The 17,943-nt window shown below is 70.5% G+C and overlaps 1 protein-coding gene across 5 annotated transcripts; it reads right to left on the reverse strand.

Annotated features, from left to right (window-relative positions):
* Positions 1-872: 872 nt before the first annotated feature.
* On the reverse strand, positions 873-16,849 carry FGFR3 (fibroblast growth factor receptor 3). Of its 5 annotated transcripts, none has more exons than XM_060188364.1 (17): positions 16,603-16,849; positions 13,357-13,617; positions 12,829-12,879; positions 10,399-10,568; positions 9,599-9,722; positions 8,924-9,114; positions 7,710-7,854; positions 7,321-7,511; positions 6,869-7,014; positions 6,648-6,769; positions 6,323-6,433; positions 4,320-4,510; positions 4,064-4,186; positions 3,660-3,730; positions 3,442-3,579; positions 2,863-2,968; positions 873-1,963 (listed from the first exon to the last, which is right to left on the reverse strand). In XM_060188364.1, exons 1-17 carry the CDS (start codon positions 16,673-16,675, stop codon positions 1,817-1,819), a joined length of 2,361 nt encoding a protein of 786 aa, XP_060044347.1. In that variant the 5' UTR covers positions 16,676-16,849; the 3' UTR covers positions 873-1,816. The 5 variants fall into 5 exon arrangements, with proteins under 5 accessions (XP_060044347.1, XP_060044346.1, XP_060044345.1 ...); XM_060188363.1 differs by having other exon boundaries at positions 6,869-7,017; XM_060188362.1 differs by lacking the exon at positions 7,710-7,854 and adding an exon at positions 8,223-8,373 and having other exon boundaries at positions 16,603-16,847.
* Between the last annotated feature and the right edge of the window lie 1,094 nt (positions 16,850-17,943).

A 17,943-nucleotide genomic window follows, 5' to 3' on the forward strand; every position in this document is an offset into this window, starting at 1 on the left:
AACCAGGTGTGCCACCACCCAGCCCCCCCCCCGTCTTGTTTAATTTTTTTACCACAGCCCTGCTCAGCACTGACTGATGGTGGTGCTGGGGATTGAGCCTGGAACTTTGGAAACTTGGGCATGAAAGTACTTTTCTTTTTTGACTCCAGGGTTATCGCTGGGGCTCGGCGCCGGCATGACAAATCCACTGCTCCTGGAGGCCATTTTTCCTATTTTACTGGACAGGACAGAGAGAATTGGAAGAGGAGGGGAAGACAGAGAGGGAGAGAGAAAGACAGACACCTGCCGCCCTGCTGCACTGGTCAGGAAGCATCCCCCTGCAGGTGGGGAGCCGGGGCTTGAGCTGGAGTTCAAACACACTGTGACATGTATGCTCGGCCAGGGGCACCACCCCAGCGCCCAAGACCTGTTAGTTTTCTGAGCCATGGGAGGGAGAGACCAGAGTACCGCTGGGCTTTGAGGCCGGCATGTCGCTCAGGGCTGAGCTCGTCCCTCAGCACGAGGGTCGGTGTGTGTGAAGATTTGCAGACTCCAGAAGCCTCCCTCCCCAGCTGACTGGCCAGGCAGAGCCCATCAGGACTCCAGAACTGGGGGTTCCCAGCGGCTCAGAGGGCCCAAGCACTTCCAGCATCCTCAAAAGGGTCTCGTCACCACCTCCATGGCATCAAAGTGGGGACCCCTGATAAGATGAAGACCACCACTGCTCCAATGTCCAAACAGAGGCCTGGGTAGATGGGGGTTGGGGGGCAGACAGCAGAGCCTGAACCAGGACCCCAGACCAAGAGCCCACACCTCAAACCCCAGGACCCCAGACCCCAGGCGCTCAAGACCCAAGGCTCCTGGGCCCCAGACCCCAGGAAAGCGGAGAGGTGTCTGAACCAGTCATCTCTTTATTTCTTGGAAAGCATGTCTGCTGGCTCAGGCCAGTACCTCTGGCCACCACAAGGCTGGGGCTCCCCCACCCACCAGCTGGGGTCCTACTGTGCCACCCGGCTGGAAGGACAGGGGCCAGAGCCAGAGGCCGGGCTGGGTCCCCAGCTCCCTGGGGAATAGTCCCAGCTAGAAAAGTGAAGAAGCACGAAGTGTTAAATCTACACAAATACATCTTGTAAAAACTCAATAAATTATAGATATATAGATATATAGAAACCAGTAACATCGCTAAGGCCGGCTAGCTGCACGCTGGGACCCCTCCTCACCGCAAAGGTGGGGGTGCCCCGGCTCCCCGCTGAGGAGGCGAGGACCCCTCCCCAAGGCCGAGGGTACCAAGGCCGCCTCACCCATCCACCCTGGGGTGCAGGCCAGCCCCACCTCCAGCTCCTCAGCTTCTAATAAGTTAAGACTCAGACTCGGGCCAGGCTCGCTGGGGGACAGCGGGGGGGACCAGGGCAATGGACGCCCCACCAGCACTCAGGTCCAGTACAATTTCTAGAACAAAACTGGCTGCGGGGCGGCACCCCCGGCCCGGCTGCCCCCTGCCCCCAGGAGTTACTCAGATCCATGTGTGGGCCGCCTGGCCTCTGGACACTCAGACCCTCCCCTTCTGGGTCAAAGGCTCCTGCCTGGGGTACCCGTAATTGCAAGGGGCCGGGGCGGGGGGCCTGGGGGCCGTGCACGCTCAGCCCAGGGCGGGACCCCTGCAGGCTCAGCCTGGCCCGGGCTGGGGCGGCGGGTGGGGGTCGAGGGCCTGGGGGGCCGGGGGGCTTACATTCTACATTCAGCGCCCCCACGTGGGGGGCTTGCACAGCAGGGCGGGACCCTGGGCTGCGGGTCCCGGGCAGCGTGGGCCGCCCGGCCTCTCACATTGGCGGGCCGTTCACGTCTTGGGGCCCCCGGCGCCGGGTGCCGTGGGGGGTAGCAGGTCGTGGGCAAACACGGAGTCCTCCCCTGAGGAGCTGGAGCTGGGGGTGTCTTGGCCCCCCGGGGAGTACAGCTCGAAGGGCACCGACAGGTCCAGGTACTCCTGGGGGAGGGGGGCCGTGTGTCAGTGACCCCAGACCCCGGGGGGGAGGGGGGGAGGGACAGTGACCCCAGACCCCGTGGGGGAGGAGGGGGGCGTGTCAGTGACCCCAGACCCCGTGGGGGAGGGGGGTCGGGACAGTGACCCCAGACCCCGTGGGGGAGGAGGGGGTCGTGTCAGTGACCCCAGACCCCGTGGGGGAGGAGGGGGGCGTGTCAGTGACCCCAGACCCCGTGGGGGAGGAGGGGGGCGTGTCAGTGACCCCAGACCCCGTGGGGGAGGAGGGGGGCGTGTCAGTGACCCCAGACCCCGTGGGGGAGGAGGGGGGCGTGTCAGTGACCCCAGACCCTGTGGGGGAGGGGGGTCGGGACAGTGACCCCAGGCCCCATGGGGGAGGAGGGGGGCGTGTTAATGACCCCAGGCCCCGTGGGGGAGGGGGGCCATGTGTCAGTGACCCCAGACCACGTGGGGGAGGAGGGGGGTCGGGACAGTGACCCCAGACCCCATGGGGGAGGGGGGTCGGGACAGTGACCCCAGACCCCGACGGAGAGGGCGTGTTAATGACCCCAGGCCCCGTGGGGGAGGGGGGCCGTGTGTCAGTGACCCCAGATCCCCTGGGGGAGGAGGGGGGTCGGGACAGTGACCCCAGGCCCCGTGGGGGAGGAGGGGGCGGCCTGTCAGCGACCCCAGGCCCCATGGGGGGGGCAGGACAGTGGGGGAGGCGGGGGTCGGGACAGTGACCCCAGGCCCGTGAGTACTGCCGGAAGGACACCCGCAGGTCCAGGTACCCCTGCCCTGTCGAGGGGTTGGCAAGCGTGGTCCCCAGGGACCCCCAGCCCTGTTCGAAGGGCACCGACTAGAACAGGGGCCCAGGGGGTTCAGCGGCCCCCAATCCCACTCACGTCAGTGGAGGTCTCGGTCAGCACCCGGTCCAGGTCCTCCACCAGCTGCTTGAAGGTGGGTCTCTGCGAGGGCACTGCGTGCCAGCACTCCCGCATGATCATGTACCTGGGGGTGCTCAGGCTCAGCCCCGCCCCCGCGGCCCCGCCCCCAGACCCCTATATCCTCACCCCCAGGCTTGCAGCCCCGCCCCCGGTCCTTAAGCCCCGCCCCCGGTCCTGAAACCCCGCCCCCGGTCCTGAAATCCCGCCCCATGTCCTGAAGCCCCGCCCCAGGTCCTGACACCCCGCCCCAGGTCCTGAAACCCCGCCCCAAGCCCTAAACCCTGAAACCCCGCCCCCAGGCCCTGTAGTTCCGCCCCCAGGCCCCTAGATCCCTGCCCCCAGGCCCTGACGCCCGCCCCAGGTCCTGCAACCCCGCCCCCAGGCCCTAAAACCCCGCCCCCAGGCCCTGTAGTTCCGCCCCCAGGCCCTGTAGTTCCGCCCCCAGACCCCTAGATCCCTGCCCCCAGGCCCTGAAGCCCCGCCCCAGGTCCTGAAACCCCGCCCCCAGGCCCTGAAGCCCCGCCCCACCCCACTCACAGGTCGTGCGTGCAGTTGGCCGGCCTGTCCATGCGGTGCCCCTCCCTGAGCAGCTTGAACAGCTCCTCCACGGGGATGCCGGGGTAGGGCGAGCCCCCCAGAGTGAAGATCTCCCACAGCAGCACCCCAAAGGACCAGCTGTGGGGACACAGTCAGTGGCGGGTGGCCCAGGTGCCACACCCCCACCCCACCCCACCCCAGAGCCCGAGGCCACGTACACGTCACTCTGGTGGGTGTAGACACGGTCAAACAGGGCTTCGGGGGCCATCCACTTGACCGGTAGCCGGCCCTGGGGGAACACAGGTGTCATGGACGCACACCCAGTACGGCACACCCTGAGGGCCCACCACGGGGGCTCCAGCACCCTGGGGCCAGCCCACCCCCAAGGGACCACCCTCAGGGACCCAGCACCCTTAGGCCCAAGCCCATGGTCAGCAACCCTGCATCCCAGGCCCCACCCCTTGCGCCCAGGCCCCTCCCCAGGCCCCGCCCCTGGCCCAGGCTCCTCCCCACGCCCAGGCCCCGCCCATGGCCCAGGCCCCTCCCCACGCCCAGGCCCCGCCCAGGCCCAGGCCCCTCCCCATGCCCAGGCCCCTCCCCCTGGCCCAGGCCCCGCCCTCACGTTGGTGGTCTTCTTGTAGTAGTCCAGATTGTGCACGTCACGAGCCAGCCCGAAGTCTGCGATCTTCATGACGTTGTCCTCCGTCACCAGCACGTTGCGGGCCGCCAGGTCCCTGTGGATGCACTGGGGGCGCGGGCAGGGCCGGGAGGTCGGGGTCAGGAGGGCAAGGCCAGGGTGCGGCGGGTCAGGAGGTCGGGGTCAGAGTCGGGCGGGCAGGGTCAGGCGGGGGAGGCGAGGGCCGGCCGGCGCTGCCCACCTTCTGGGAGGCCAGGTACTCCATGCCGCGGGCCACCTGGTAGGCGCAGGACACCAGGTCCTTGAGTGACAGCTGCTCCTCCGGCGGCTTGCAGGCCAGGAAGGGGTAGTCGGTGCCCGGCGGCCGCCGTGCCCGCAGGAACTCGCGCAGGTTCCCCTTGGCTGCGAACTCCACCAGCACGTACAGGGGCCCTGCGAACCGCAGCCTCAGAGGGCCGCACCCCAGCACCCCGCACCTCCGCTGGCCCTCCCTGCACCCCGCACATCCGCTGGCCCTCCCAGCCCCGCAGCCCTGCACCCCGCACCTCCGCTGGTCCACCCAGCCCCGCAGCCCCGCACCCCGCACATCCGCTGGCCCTCCCAGCCCCACAGCCCGCACCTCCGCTGGCCCTCCCAGCCCCGCAGCCCCGCAGCCCGCACCTCCGCTGGCCCTCCCAGCCCCGCAGCCCTGCACCCCGCACATCCGCTGGCCCTCCCAGCCCCGCAGCCCTGCACCCCGCACCTCCGCTGACCCTCACAGCCCCGCAGCCCTGCACCCCGCACCTCCGCTGGCCCTCCCAGCCCCGCAGCCCCGCACCCCGCATCTCCGCTGGCCCTCCCAGCACTGCAGCCCTGCACCCCGCATCTCCGCTGGCCCTCCCAGCACTGCAGCCCCGCACCCCGCACCTCCGCTGGCTCTCACACCCCGCATCCCGCACCTCCGCTGGCCCTCCAAGCCCCGCAGCCCTGCACCCCGCACCTCCGCTGGCCCTCACAGCCCCGCAGCCCTGCACCCCGCATCTCCGCTGGCCCTCCCAGCACTGCAGCCCCGCACCCCGCACCTCCGCTGGCCCTCCCAGCCCCGCAGCCCTGCACCCCGCACCTCCGCTGGCCCTCACAGCCCCGCACCCCGCACCTCCGTTGGCCCTCACAGCCCCGCAGCCACGCACCCCGCACCCCCGCTGGCCCTCCCAGCCCCGCAGCCCCGCACCCCGCACCTCCGCTGGCCCTCCCAGCCCCGCACCCCGCACCTCCGCTGGCCCTCCCAGCCCCGCACCCCGCACCTCCGCTGGCCCTCCCAGCCCCGCAGCCCCGCACCCCGCACCTCCGCTGGCCCTCCCAGCCCCGCAGCCCCGCACCTCCGCTGGCCCTCCCAGCCCCGCAGCCCCGCACCCCGCACCTCCGCTGGCCCTCCCAGCCCCGCAGCCCCGCACCCCGCACCTCCGCTGGCCCTCCCAGCCCCGCAGCCCCGCACCCCGCACCTCCGCTGGCCCTCCCAGCCCCGCAGCCCCGCACCCCGCATCTCCGCTGGCCCTCCCAGCCCCGCAGCCCCGCACCCCGCATCTCCGCTGGCCCTCCCAGCCCCGCAGCCCCGCACCCCGCATCTCCGCTGGCCCTCCCAGCCCCGCACCCCGCATCTCCGCTGGCCCTCCCAGCCCCGCAGCCCTGCACCCCGCACCTCCGCTGGCCCTCACAGCCCCGCAGCCCTGCACCCCGCACCTCCGTTGGCCCTCACAGCCCCGCAGCCCCGCACCCCGCACCTCCGCTGGCCCTCCCAGCCCCGCAGCCCCGCACCTCCGCTGGCCCTCCCAGCCCCGCAGCCCCGCACCCCACATCTCCGCTGGCCCTCCCAGCCCCGCAGCCCCGCACCCCGCATCTCCGCTGGCCCTCCCAGCCCCGCAGCCCCGCACCCCGCATCTCCGCTGGCCCTCCCAGCCCCGCACCCCGCATCTCCGCTGGCCCTCCCAGCCCCGCAGCCCTGCACCCCGCATCTCCGCTGGCCCTCCCAGCCCCGCAGCCCTGCACCCCGCATCTCCGCTGGCCCTCCCAGCCCCGCAGCCCTGCACCCCGCACCTCCGCTGGCCCTCCCTGCACGGCAGCCCTGCACCCCGCACCTCCGCTGGCCCTCCCTGCACGGCAGCCCTGCACCCCGCACCTCCGCTGGCCCTCCCTGCACGGCAGCCTCAGACCGGCTCGCAGCCCCAGCCCCGCAGCCCTGCAGTCCTCCCTGAGCCGCACACCCACCGCCCTGCGTGCAGGCCCCCAGCAGGTTGATGATGTTTTTGTGCTTCCCAATCATTTTCATCATCTCCATCTCCGACACCAGGTCCGACAGGTCCTTGTCCGTAGCGTCATCTGCGGGGAGGGGCAGGTGATGCGGGGGGGGGGGGGGCGCCTACTGCCACCATACACCCCCCACCCACCCCCTCGCCTTTCAGCATTATTATTTTTTTTTTTACCAGAACACTGCTCGATTCTGGTTTATGGTGGTGCGGGGGACTGGACCCGGGGATCTGGAGCCCCAGGCACGAGTCTCCATGTGACCATCACGCTACCTGCCCAGCCTTACCTTTCAGCATCTTCACCGCCACGGTCACGGGCTTGGCAGCCTGGTCCTTGTGGATGCCTATGGCCTCTGCCATGACCACCTGGCCAAAGCAGCCCTCCCCCAGGGGCTTGCCCAGGGTCAGCCTGCGGGGCAGAGGGGTGGGGTGGTCAGCCTCACACCCAGAACCCCAGAGGGCAGGTGTGGGTGGTCTCCCCAGGCGCTCGCTGTGCAGCCCCACTGACCGAGTCCTGGACAGCTCCCACTTGGGGTCAGCAGGCAGCTCCAGCTCAGACACGTTGGCCAAGGCGGGGCCGTCCCCTGAGGACAGCCGGGCCACGCGCACCAGGGGCGTGTTGGAGCTCACGGACGAGCTGGAGTCCAAGGACACCTGCTGGGGCAGCAGGGGCAGGTTGGCGCTGGGGCCACAGCCAGTGGGGTGGTCCACCAGGGCGGGCCGGGCTCGGGTGGCTGGAGTCACGCTGACCAGGGTGAGCCGGAAGGGGGCCCCCACTGTCCATCACAGCAGCTGGGCAGTGGGGGTTTGACAGGGACCCCTGAGCAGGGACCCTAAGTGGGAGCCCTGACCCTCGGACACCACAGGGACCCCGAGCCAGACCCACAGGGTCAAGCCCCCTCCCCCATGGCGGGTACCTCAAGGTCGGCGGCTCGGAACCTGGTATCTACTTTCTGTTACCTGTCGCTTAAGCGGGAAGCGAGAGACCTTGTGGACAGTGGGGGAGCCCAGGCCCTTTTTGGGGGGGCTGCGCAGGCGACAGAGGGTGACGGTAGCCACCAGCAGAATGAAGAGCAGGAAGCCCACGCCGTAGCTGAGCACGCCCGCGTACACACTGCCGGCCTCGCCCGCCTCCGTCGGCTCCTCTCCGGCTGCAAGCACAGGGGGCGTCGGGGGTCCAGCCTGGGAGTCCCCGTGCCCAGCGCGGCCCCAGGCAGAGCGCTGAGCGGCGGGCAGGCCCGGAGAGAAGCCAGCGGCGCCCACAGTGGCCAAGCGGGAGACCCCGGAGCCGCCGGCATGGCAGCCCTGGGGTGTCTCGCGAGACGCCCAAGCAGCCAAGGAGCCGGTACCTGGCAGCACCACCAGCCACGCAGACTGATGGGAAAACCCGATAGAGTTGCCCGCCAGGCAGGTGTACTCCCCCGCATCCTCAAAGGTGACATTGCGCAAGGACAGAACCTCTAGCTCCTTGTCGGTGCTGTTAGCCCCCGCCGTCTACGAGAGAGGAGAAGGATAGGCCACGCCCGCACCGCGCCCGCAGGCCCTGCGCACACGACCCACACCACTGGCCGCGAGGAAGACGAGACCGAGACGCCGCCACCGCCGGCCACCGCGCCCACTGGTGCTCCGCTGCGCGTCCACACCGAGCCCGAAGCCAGTCCCTCCACCGGCGAGTCCTCTGTCCCGGCGGGCGAGGGCAGCGTGTGCGGGGCGGCATGCGGGGCGGGGAGGTGGGGACGCGGGGTCGGCGCGGCCACGGCGAGGCCAGAGGGGTGCAAGCGGGGACGGGTGCGTGCAGGTGGCGGGAGGCCGGGGTTCGAGCTGGAACTCTGAGCCAGGCAGGCACGGGACAGAGCGGTTACCTGCTGGGGGCCCGAGGACGCGCAGCCAAAAGGCCTTCTCGGCCGCGCCTATGAAATTGGTGGCTCGACAGAGGTACTCGCCCCCGTCGCGCTCCGACACATTGGCCAGACGCAGCCGCGCGTCGGCCTCCACACTCTTACTGATCCACGACTGCGGGGGACAAGACACGGGCTCAGGGGCCCGGCCGACAGCCTCGGAGGGACCAGGCCAGCACGGTGGGGTGGCGGGAGGCGGTGGGCGGAGGTGGGGTCGCCCTTGGAGCGGGGAGCAGGGCAGGACGTCCCAGAAGCCCGCCAGGAGGCAGGGAGTGCCTCACGGTGGTGGCGGTGGCAGCGGCGGAGGGGCACCGTGTGTCCAGGGGCATGACCGTCTTATCCCTTCAACGGCTCCCAAGCACAGAGCCCGACCGGCCCTGCCCACCCTCCCCTGCACGCGGCAGGTACCCGCCCACACAGCCCTTCCTCTCGTGGATGCTTCTCCTCGGAGCATTGGGAGCCCGTGGCCCCCAGGGCTGAGAGGACAAGCCGGTGTCCTGCGCCGAGCTGGATGTGGGCAGCTGGCTGACCGCGCCCGGGGGCAGGGACGGGGCTGCCCCCCATGAGGCCGGCTGGGGGGAAGCTGACCTCACCAGGAGCCAGGACAAGTCTCAGGGAGCAAAAGGGAGCGGAGGACCCCACGCCCGTCCCGCCCCGGGGCCCACCTTGAGCACGGTGACGTAGGGCGTGCCGTCCGGCCCCACCTTGCTGCCGTTGACCTCCACGTGCTTCAGCCACTGGATGTGGGGCTGGGCGTCGCTGTACACCTTGCAGTGGAATTCCACGTCGCTGCCCAGCACCGCCGTCTGGTTGGCCGGAAGCCCCGCCTGCAGGATGGGCCGGTGCGGAGAGCGCTCTGCGGGCAGTGGGTGGCGGGTTTGCGGGCTCAGGGGCGGCCCTGCTTCCGCCCTGAACCTGCAGCCTCCCCGGGGCTCGGAGAAGGGAGAGGCGGGTGACAGCTGCTGACGCCGGACAGCGGACGTGCCGACTTTCACCAAGCTTTCGTCTCCCTCTGTCTGTCTGGGTGTCCAGAGGCAAGAGGCACGGGGCCGGGCGGAGGCTCACCTGGTCGAGCGCACACGTCACAGTGCGCCAGAGCCCGGGTTCGAGCCCCCACTCCCACTTGCAGGGAGGACTTCACGAGTGGTGGAGCAGGGTGGCAGGTGTCTCTCTGTCTCTCCCCCTTCCCTCTCAATCTCTCTGCCTCTGCCCAGGAATAACTAAGTAAAACAAGCAGCACGCCCGTCATAAGCAGCCCCTGTGCCAGAGAGGGCCTTGCCCCGGCTGACCAAGGAGCAGGGCCTAGTGGGCAGGTCCTTGTGCCCCTCTGGCCGCCGTACCCAGCACGTCCAGCGTGTAGGTCTGCCGGATGCTGCCGAACTTGTTCTCCACCACACAGGTGTAATTGCCGCGGTCGGAAGGCACCACACTCTCCATGACCAGGCTCCACTGCTGGTGCCGCAGCTGGGGGTGGGAGGCCGTGCGCATGTCCCCCTCTGCCCGTGCCCGGCCCACCTTGATGACCCCATGCCGCAAGGGGGCGAGCACTGTGGGGGCCCCCGTCCCCCATCCCTGATGTCCCCGACTCATCCCAATCTCCCGTCCACCACACCCCTCATAACCCACTCCCCTATGGCCCCATCCCCTGTCCCATCCTCCACACCCCCCATACCCTACCCTTACACCCCTGTCCCCCTACCCCTCCGCCCCACGGTCCGTCCCCCATCCCAGTCCCCCCGTCTCCCCACCCCCCCGCCCCACGGTCCATTCCCCATCCCAGTCCCCCCGTCTCCTCACCCCCCCACCCCACGGTCCGTCCCCCATCCCACGGTCCGTCCCCCATCCCAGTCCCCCCCCCCCACCCCTCCGCCCCACGGTCCGTCCCCCATCCCAGTCCCCCCGTCTCCCCACCCCCCCGCCCCACGGTCCATTCCCCATCCCAGTCCCCCCGTCTCCCCACCCCCCCACCCCACGGTCCGTCCCCCATCCCACGGTCCATCCCACATCCCAGCCACCTCCCCCGTCTCCCCACCCCCCGCCCCATGGTCCGTTCCCCATCCCAGTCCCCCCATCTCCCCACCCCCCCACCCCACGGTCCGTCCCCCATCCCAGTCCCCCCAACTCCCCACTCCCGCCCCACCTTGATGCCCCCAATGCGGTGCTCGCCCCGGAACTCCTTGCCGTTCTTCAGCCAGGAGATGGTCGGCATGGGGTTGCCAGCGGCTGGACAGCGGAAGCGGACTGTGTTTGCAGCCGGCACGGCCAGCAGCTTCTTGTCCATGCGCTCTGGCCGCGTCCAGTATGGAGCCCCTGTGGGCCAAGGGCTCATGACCCGGGGCCGACAGGCTTCCTCTCCCAGGGGAGGGCCGCCTCCCCACCTGGCCGGGCAGGCCCCGTGGGGGCAAGGGCGCAGGGCCAGGCAGGGGCACCCAGAGGTGCCAGCGTGCGGGGACGGACCTCGGGGACACCCACGGCAGCCCGGCTTATTTCCGTGGTGCCCTGGGGTGGGACGGGCTGTCCCCCTGGGGGTGGCTGACAGGGACAGGGCTGTTAGAGGCTGAGGGAGCGGTGGCAGGGGACACTGAGGGGGCAGAGTCTGGAGACAGTTTTCAACACTGCCCGACAGTGACAGTCTGTACCTGAGTCCACACAGGGTGCGTTACCACACCTGCCTGGCAGGCTGGGCCGACAGGGACGTGGGATGCGGGGGGACTGGCTAGGGATGAGGGGGGCAGACCAGTGGCATAGGAGGACAGGCCAGGGGACACAGAGGAACAAGCCAGGGGACACAGAGGGACAGGCCAGGGGACACAGGGGGACAGGCCAGGGGACACAGGGGGTCAGGCCAGGGGACACTGGGGGTCAGGCTAGGGGACACAGGGGGTCAGGCCAGGGGACACAGAGGGACAGGCCAGGGGACACAGGGGGTCAGGCCAGTGGACACAGAGGGACAGGCCAGGGGACACAGAGGGATAGGCCAGGAGACACAGAGGGTTAGGCCAGGGGACACAGAGGGACAGGCCAGGGAACACAGTGGGACAGGCCAGCGGACACAGTGGGACAGGCCAGGGGACACAGAGGGACAGGCCAGGGGACACAGTGGGACAGGCCAGGGGACACAGAGGGACAGGCCGGGGACACAGTGGGACAGGCCAGCGGACACAGTGGGACAGGCCAGGGGACACAGGGGGACAGGCCAGGGGACACAGAGGGACAGGCCAGTGGACACAGAGGGACAGGCCAGAGACACAGGGGGTCAACCAGGGAACACAGGGGAGTCAGGCCAGGGGACACAGGGGTCAGGCCAGGGGACACAAGGGGACAGGCCAGTGGACACAGAGGGACAGGCCAGGGGACACAGGGGCTCAGGCCAGGGGACACAGTGGGACAGGCCAGGAGACACAGGGGGACAGACCAGGGAACAGAGGGACAGGCCAGGGGACACAGGGGGTCAGGCCAGGGGACACAGGGGGTCAGGCCAGGGGACACAGTGGGACAGGCCAGGAGACACAGGGGGACAGGCCAGGGGACACAGAGGGACAGGCCAGGGGACACAGAGGGACAGGCCAGGGGACACAGAGGGTCAGGCCAGGGGGACACAGAGGGACAGGCCAGAGGACACAGAGGGACAGGCCAGGGGACACAGGGGGACAGGCCAGGGGACACAGAGGGACTGGCCAGGGGACACAGGGGTGACAGGCCAGGGGACCCAGGGGGTCAGGCCAGGGGACACAGAGGAACAGGCCAGGGGACACAGGGGGGTCAGGCCAGGGGACACAGAGGGACAGGCCGGGGACACAGGGGGTCAGGCCAGGGGACACAGAGGGTCAGGCCAAGGGACACAAGGGACAGGCCAGGGGACACAGAGGGACAGGCCAGGGGACACAGAGGGTCAGGCCAGGGGGACACAGAGGGACAGGCCAGGGGACACAGAGGGACAGGCCAGGGGACACAGGGGGACAGGCCAGGGGACAGAGAGGGACTGGCCAGGGGACACAGGGGTGACAGGCCAGGGGACCCAGGGGGTCAGGCCAGGGGACACAGAGGAACAGGCCAGGGGACACAGGGGGGTCAGGCCAGGGGACACAGAGGGACAGGCTGGGGACACAGGGGGTCAGGCCAGGGGACACAGAGGGTCAGGCCAAGGGACACAAGGGACAGGCCAGGGGACACAGAGGGACAGGCCAGGGGACACAAGGTACAGGCCAGGGGACACAGAGGGACAGGCCAGGGGACACGGGGTCAGGCCAGGGAACACAGAGGGACAGGCCAGGGGACACAGGGGGACAGGCCAGGGGGACACAGAGGGACAGGACAGGGGACACGGGGTCAGGCCAGGGAACACAGAGGGACAGGCCAGGGGACACGGGGTCAGGCCAGGGGACACAGAGGGACAGGCCAGGGGACACGGGGTCAGGCCAGGGGACACAGAGGGTCAGGCCAGGGGACACAGAGGGACAGGCCTGGGACACATAGGGTCAGGCCAGGGGACACAGAGGGACAGGCAGGCTGCCCCACCCTTAAGCCCAGACCCCCAGGGCTGCCTCCTCAGGGCCCCTGTTGGGCTCACCTGTGTCCTCAGTCTCCTCACCATCCTCATCATCCCCTGAGTTTGGAGCGTCTGTGTGGGGAAGGAGGAGGGTCGACCCTGCCCGCAGTACCCCTGCCCCCATGCTCCCCCCACCCCTGCACCCTGGCCCAACAGCAGTACCCCTCCTGCCCCCCCACCCCTGCACCCTGGCCCACCTGCAGTACCCCCCTGCCCCCATGCTCCCCCTCAGCCCCCCCGCGCCCTGGCCCACCCGCAGTACCCCCCTGCCCCCATGCTCCCCCTCAGCCCCCCTGCGCCCTGGCCCACCCGCAGTACCCCCTGCCCCCATGCTCCCCCCGCGCCCCCCCACCCCTGCATCCTGGCCCACCCCAGTACCCCCCTGCCCCCATGCTCCCCCTCAGCCCCCCCGCATCCTGGCCCACCTGCAGTAGCCCCCTACCCCCATGCTCCCCCCGTGCCCCCCCCACCCCTGCACTACACCTACTCCAGTGCCCTGGCCCACCCGCAGTAGCCCCCTGCCCCTACTCCCTGGCACACCTGGCCCACCTGTCACGCGCACACGGAAGCGGCACAGGATGCGCTGGCTGGCCCGCTGGCGGCAGCTGTAGGTGCCCGAGTCCTCCCGGGAGGTGTTGAGCACCTGCAGCCGCTGGGGGCCCACCAGCATCCGAGCGGAGGGCGCCACGTCTGCCCCGTCCTTCACCCACACCGTGGGCATCCCCGCCGGCACCCCGCAGCTCAGCTCCACTGTGTCCCCACTGGCAAAGGCCAGCTGCACTGGCGGGTCCGGCTCGGGGCCCGGAACTTCTGCAGGGAGAGGGAGAGAGGGGACGGTGAGGGGATGGGATGGAGGGGACAGGGATGAAGGGGATGGAGGATGGAAAGGACAGAGGAGACGGGACAGGGATGAAGGGGAGAGAGGAGACAGGACGGAAGAAGCAGGGATGAGGGAATGGAGGATTAAGGGGGCAGAGGAGATGGGACGGAGGGGACAGGGATGAGGGAACAGACAACGAAGGGGACAGGGGAGACAGGACAGAGGGGACGGGATGAAGGAGATGGAGAATGAGGACAGAGGAAGCCATCCATGGTGCCTCCGTATGGTTCCTGGGCTTGAACCCAGGTCCTCAAACGCAGTTGAGCGTCCCCGTCACTCCACGAGCTAGCTATCTCCCAGCCGAGATGTATTCGTGAACAGAAGTTCACACCCCCGTGTCCCCAAGGCCTGCCTCCTGGTCTCTCCACTCAGGAACCCAGAGACAGTCAGCCACAGCCAGCCAGTGGGGCCTGATCTCAGGCCAACATGGAGGGAGACCCCACGTGCAGGGGTGACTGCAGGCAGACCTGAGGGTGGGGTGCTAGGCTGGGAGCCCACCCCAGGAGGACACCTGGCATGAGGGCCACATGGTCCTGGGCCTGTGCCCACCAGCCTCTGACTGACCATCACCTCCCACCAAGCCTGGATGGTGTCTGTGCCAGCAGTGGCCTGGGCCCAGGATGGGGGTAGGTGGTCCCTCCCTCTGGACCCAGCTGGGCTGGTGAGGCGGTCACTTGTCATTCTGAGGACGCATGGCCTAGATCCCGGGCCCCGCCTCAGGCACCCACAAGTCCGCGCCAGGGCCCCCGCCCATCCCCCAGGTATCTGCATCCCTAGCCCCCCCCCCCCCACAGACTCCCATGTCCTATGTGGACCACACAGTGTTGGGAGCTGACGGAGGCCCCCTAGAAGGATGGCCAGGGCGGCCCTGGGTCTAGGCCCCAGCCAAAGGCAACAGGCTGGTTCCAGTGTGGGCGGCGGCGGCGAGAGCCGGCCCGGCTCCAGTGCAGGGATTTGCTTCAACCTGGTCCAGCAGGACTGTGCAGAATACCCCCTCTTGGGCAGGGCCCCCCAGGGCGAGGCCAAGCCCAGCACCCTGCCCAGGGCTCCCTCCCACTGTGGCACCAAGGCTACTCGGAGCCCCGGCCAGAGAGACCCTCGGCAGAGTGGGCAGTGATGGTCGGGAGAGCACCGAGGGGCTAGCGGATGGCTCTACCTGGGGGGGAGTGGGTGGAGGCTGGTGGGGTTCCCTGTCCCCACAGGGCCTCCCCACCCTGATCAACCTGGGGGGCCCACTGCCTGCACCCCCACACAGGGGCTCAGCAGGGACTGGGCCCTGCCTCAGCTTCCCCCTCAATAGCAGCAGGTGACACATCCCAGGGCAGAGAGGTCACCTGACCTACTGACACAAGGAAGAATGTAGAGATTGGGTGAGCTCCCCCAGCATATGAAGGGGTGAGTCCACCCAGGGAGCAGGTGGACATGGGTGAGTCCTCCCCCAGGGAGCAGGTGGACATGGGTGAGTCCTCCCCCAGGGAGCAGGTGGACATGGGTGAGTCCTCCCCCAGGGAGCAGGTGGACATGGGTGAGTCCTCCCCACAGGCCCGCCGCCCAGGACAGATGCCCCAGGCCTCCCCGAGACCCCCGCAGCGAGGAGACAGTGGGGTCTCAGCCGCCAGCACACACGTGCCCGCTGCAGGTCGCAGGTCCTCCCTGGAGAGCCTGGGCGCCAGGCACCGGTCAGGCTGACCCTGAGTCCGCTGCTGAAGGGACTGAGGCTCGTGGAGCCTCGCCCAGCACGGCGGGCCCCTCGGCCCCTCCTCCGACTCTGGCTGGGTCCTGGGCTCAGAGGTCCCCTGGGGACTCCGCTCACCGGGCAGTCGGCCCCAAGGGGTCAGCACAGGGACCCGGGCCCAGAGTCCAGCCCTCCTCCCCCGGGTTAATGAACCACCACCGGGGGCTCAAAGTCCAGCATGAGGGCGGGCGTGGGGTGCCCCCAACTCCAGACCCTCTGGGTGGCGGCGGCGGGGTCACCTGTGAGGGCGCTTTGGGGAGGAGGCCGGCGGCCGGCCTGGGGGCAGCGCGCCTGACGGGGCTCCCTGAGTCGACCCTCCCTCGACGCCGCCGGCCTGCGGAGCCGTCTCTGCCGGGGGTCCGTCCCCAGCTAGCCGGGCCCCACGGGCGGTCTTCACCTGAACTCGAGGCGCCCCACCCCGGGCACCAGAGGCTCCTGCTCTGCGGCGCTGGCCCCGCGGCCCGTCACCCCAGTGACACGCACACCCAGGCGCCCGCAGCTCACTCATAAAAAAATGACACTGTCCTGCGGGCAGGAGGGGTGGCGGCCATCTGCCCGGCCGGGACAGGCTCGCACCTCGGGCCAGCGCCGTACAAAAGGCCGGCTGTTCTGCTGGGTGCGGCGCTCACGGCCGCCACCACCCCGGGCTGCACCTCGGCCACCGTGGGCTGCACCTCGGCCACCCGGGCTCCACCTCGGCCACCCGGGCTCCACCTAGGCCACCCCGGGCTCCGCACCCGCCTCCCCGGGCTCCACCTCGGCCACCGCGGGCTGCACCTCGGCCACCCCGGGCTCCACCTCGGCCACCCCGGGCTCCGCACCCGCCACCCCGGGCTCCACCTCGGCCACCCCGGGCTCCACCTCGGCCACCCCGGGCTCCGCACCCGCCACCCCGGGCTCCGCACCCGCCACCCCGGGCTCCGCACCCGCCACCCCGGGCTGCACCCTGGCCGCTCACCCCGGCTGGACGCCGGCCGCCGCTGCCCCTCGACCCAGCCCCGCAGCCCAGGCCGCCAGGCCGACACCCCCGCCCGGGGAGGCGCAGCGGGCGGAGCAGCGGTGCCCACGGCGGGTCAGCCTCCCTGGCCGGGCGGGGGCCCCAACGACGGGGGGACCTGTGCGGGCGGCGGGGACGGACGGCGCCGGAGGCCCCTCCACCGCACCCCGCGCCCCCGCCTACCTGCCGCCCCGCGCCGGGCCAGCACGAGCCCCAGCGCCAGGCAGAGCGCGAGCGCGCGGGAGGGGGCGCCCATGCCGGAGCTCAGGCTGCGCAGCCCCCCATGGCCGGCGGGGCGTCGGGGCGTCGGTGCGGGCTCGGCCGCCTCCTGCTCCTCCGGCCCGCGGCGCCCAGTGCCCCGCGCGGGAAGCGCCCGCCGTCGGTGCGCCCCGACCGCAGCACCCGCCGCCCGCGCCCGCGCCCGCCGACGCGCACTGAACCCCGCGGGCGCCCGCCCGGGACCACGCCCCGGCCCCGCCCCGCCCCAGGACACGCCCACCGTCGGCCACGCCCACCGGCTCCGCGGGCGCCCGCCCCCGCCCCCAGGACGGACACGCCCACCACCCGGCCACGCCCCTTGGCGCACTCGGCTCAGCGAGCACCCGGCCCCGCCCCCAGGAAGGACACGCCCCCGTGCGCTGAGAGCGGACGGCGCCCGGTCCGTGGCCACGCCCCGACGAGGCCGCTCCCCGAATTGGCCACGCCCCTGCCTCCGGATTAGGGGGCGGGGCGCCGGCGCCGGGCGGTCTCCGGGGGCGTGGGAGCCGGGACTGTGCCCGGGGCGCCCCGAAACCCGTGGGGAGGGTCGGACCCGGGTGGTCCCGGGTTTGCTCGGAGGTCTGCAGGGCAGCTGCAGCGGCCCCGCCTCCAGAAGCCACGTGCAGGGCCCAAGTATAGCCCCCTCGCCCCATCGAGGGTCGCCACCCAGTCTGGACCCCAGCCGCCCCTGTGCACCCCACCCTGTAGCTTCACCCTGGGTTTGTTCAGTAGGACTGGGGGCCCGGCACTGCCCCTTCGTGCCCCAAGCCCCCAGGGCCAGAGGGGGGCCACATTCCCGGAGCTGGGGGTCCCCACTCTGGGCATAGCCGCCCACCGTCTGATGACGTCCCACAGAGCCTCGGGCTACCCAGACCATGTCCGGCAGGCTGCTGCCCTGTGGCCATTCCTCTGCTGACCACCTGGTCTGGGACTGGGTGGATGTGGGCCGCAGGACCCGAGGAGGCTCTAGACTGGGTGGATGTGGGCCGCAGGACCCGAGGAGGCTCTAGACTGGGTGGATGTGGGCCGCAGGACCCGAGGAGGCTCTAGTTCCAGGAAGGCCTTGCTGCTCAGTGGGCCGTGGACTCCCTGCACCCTGGCCCCAGCGCTGTCTCCTGAACAAAGACTTGGGGGCCAGGCCCAGGCCGTCCCAGGCTCTGTGGGCCCTGCCCTGCCCTTCCCTGGCAGGCTCCACCCGACCCCACCCCACCCGGCCTGCCTCCGCGGTTATGGGCGTGAAGTCTGTGCAGGGTCTCAGGGCTGCCC

The sequence above is a fragment of the Erinaceus europaeus genome, chromosome 3, assembly GCF_950295315.1.
Source record: "Erinaceus europaeus chromosome 3, mEriEur2.1, whole genome shotgun sequence".
Lineage (NCBI taxonomy): Eukaryota > Metazoa > Chordata > Mammalia > Eulipotyphla > Erinaceidae > Erinaceus > Erinaceus europaeus.

Coding starts and splice junctions, on each gene's coding strand:
- FGFR3 (XM_060188361.1), bottom strand. CDS start 16,675: ATGGGCGCCCCCTCCCGCGCGCTCGCGCTCTGCCTGGCGCTGGGGCTC. Junction 7,512..8,222: donor CGTCCTCGGGCCCCCAGCAG/GTAACCGCTCTG, acceptor CTGTGCTTGCAG/CCGGAGAGGAGCCGACGGAG. Junction 2,969..3,441: donor GCCAACTGCACGCACGACCT/GTGAGTGGGGTG, acceptor GAGCACCCCCAG/GTACATGATCATGCGGGAGT.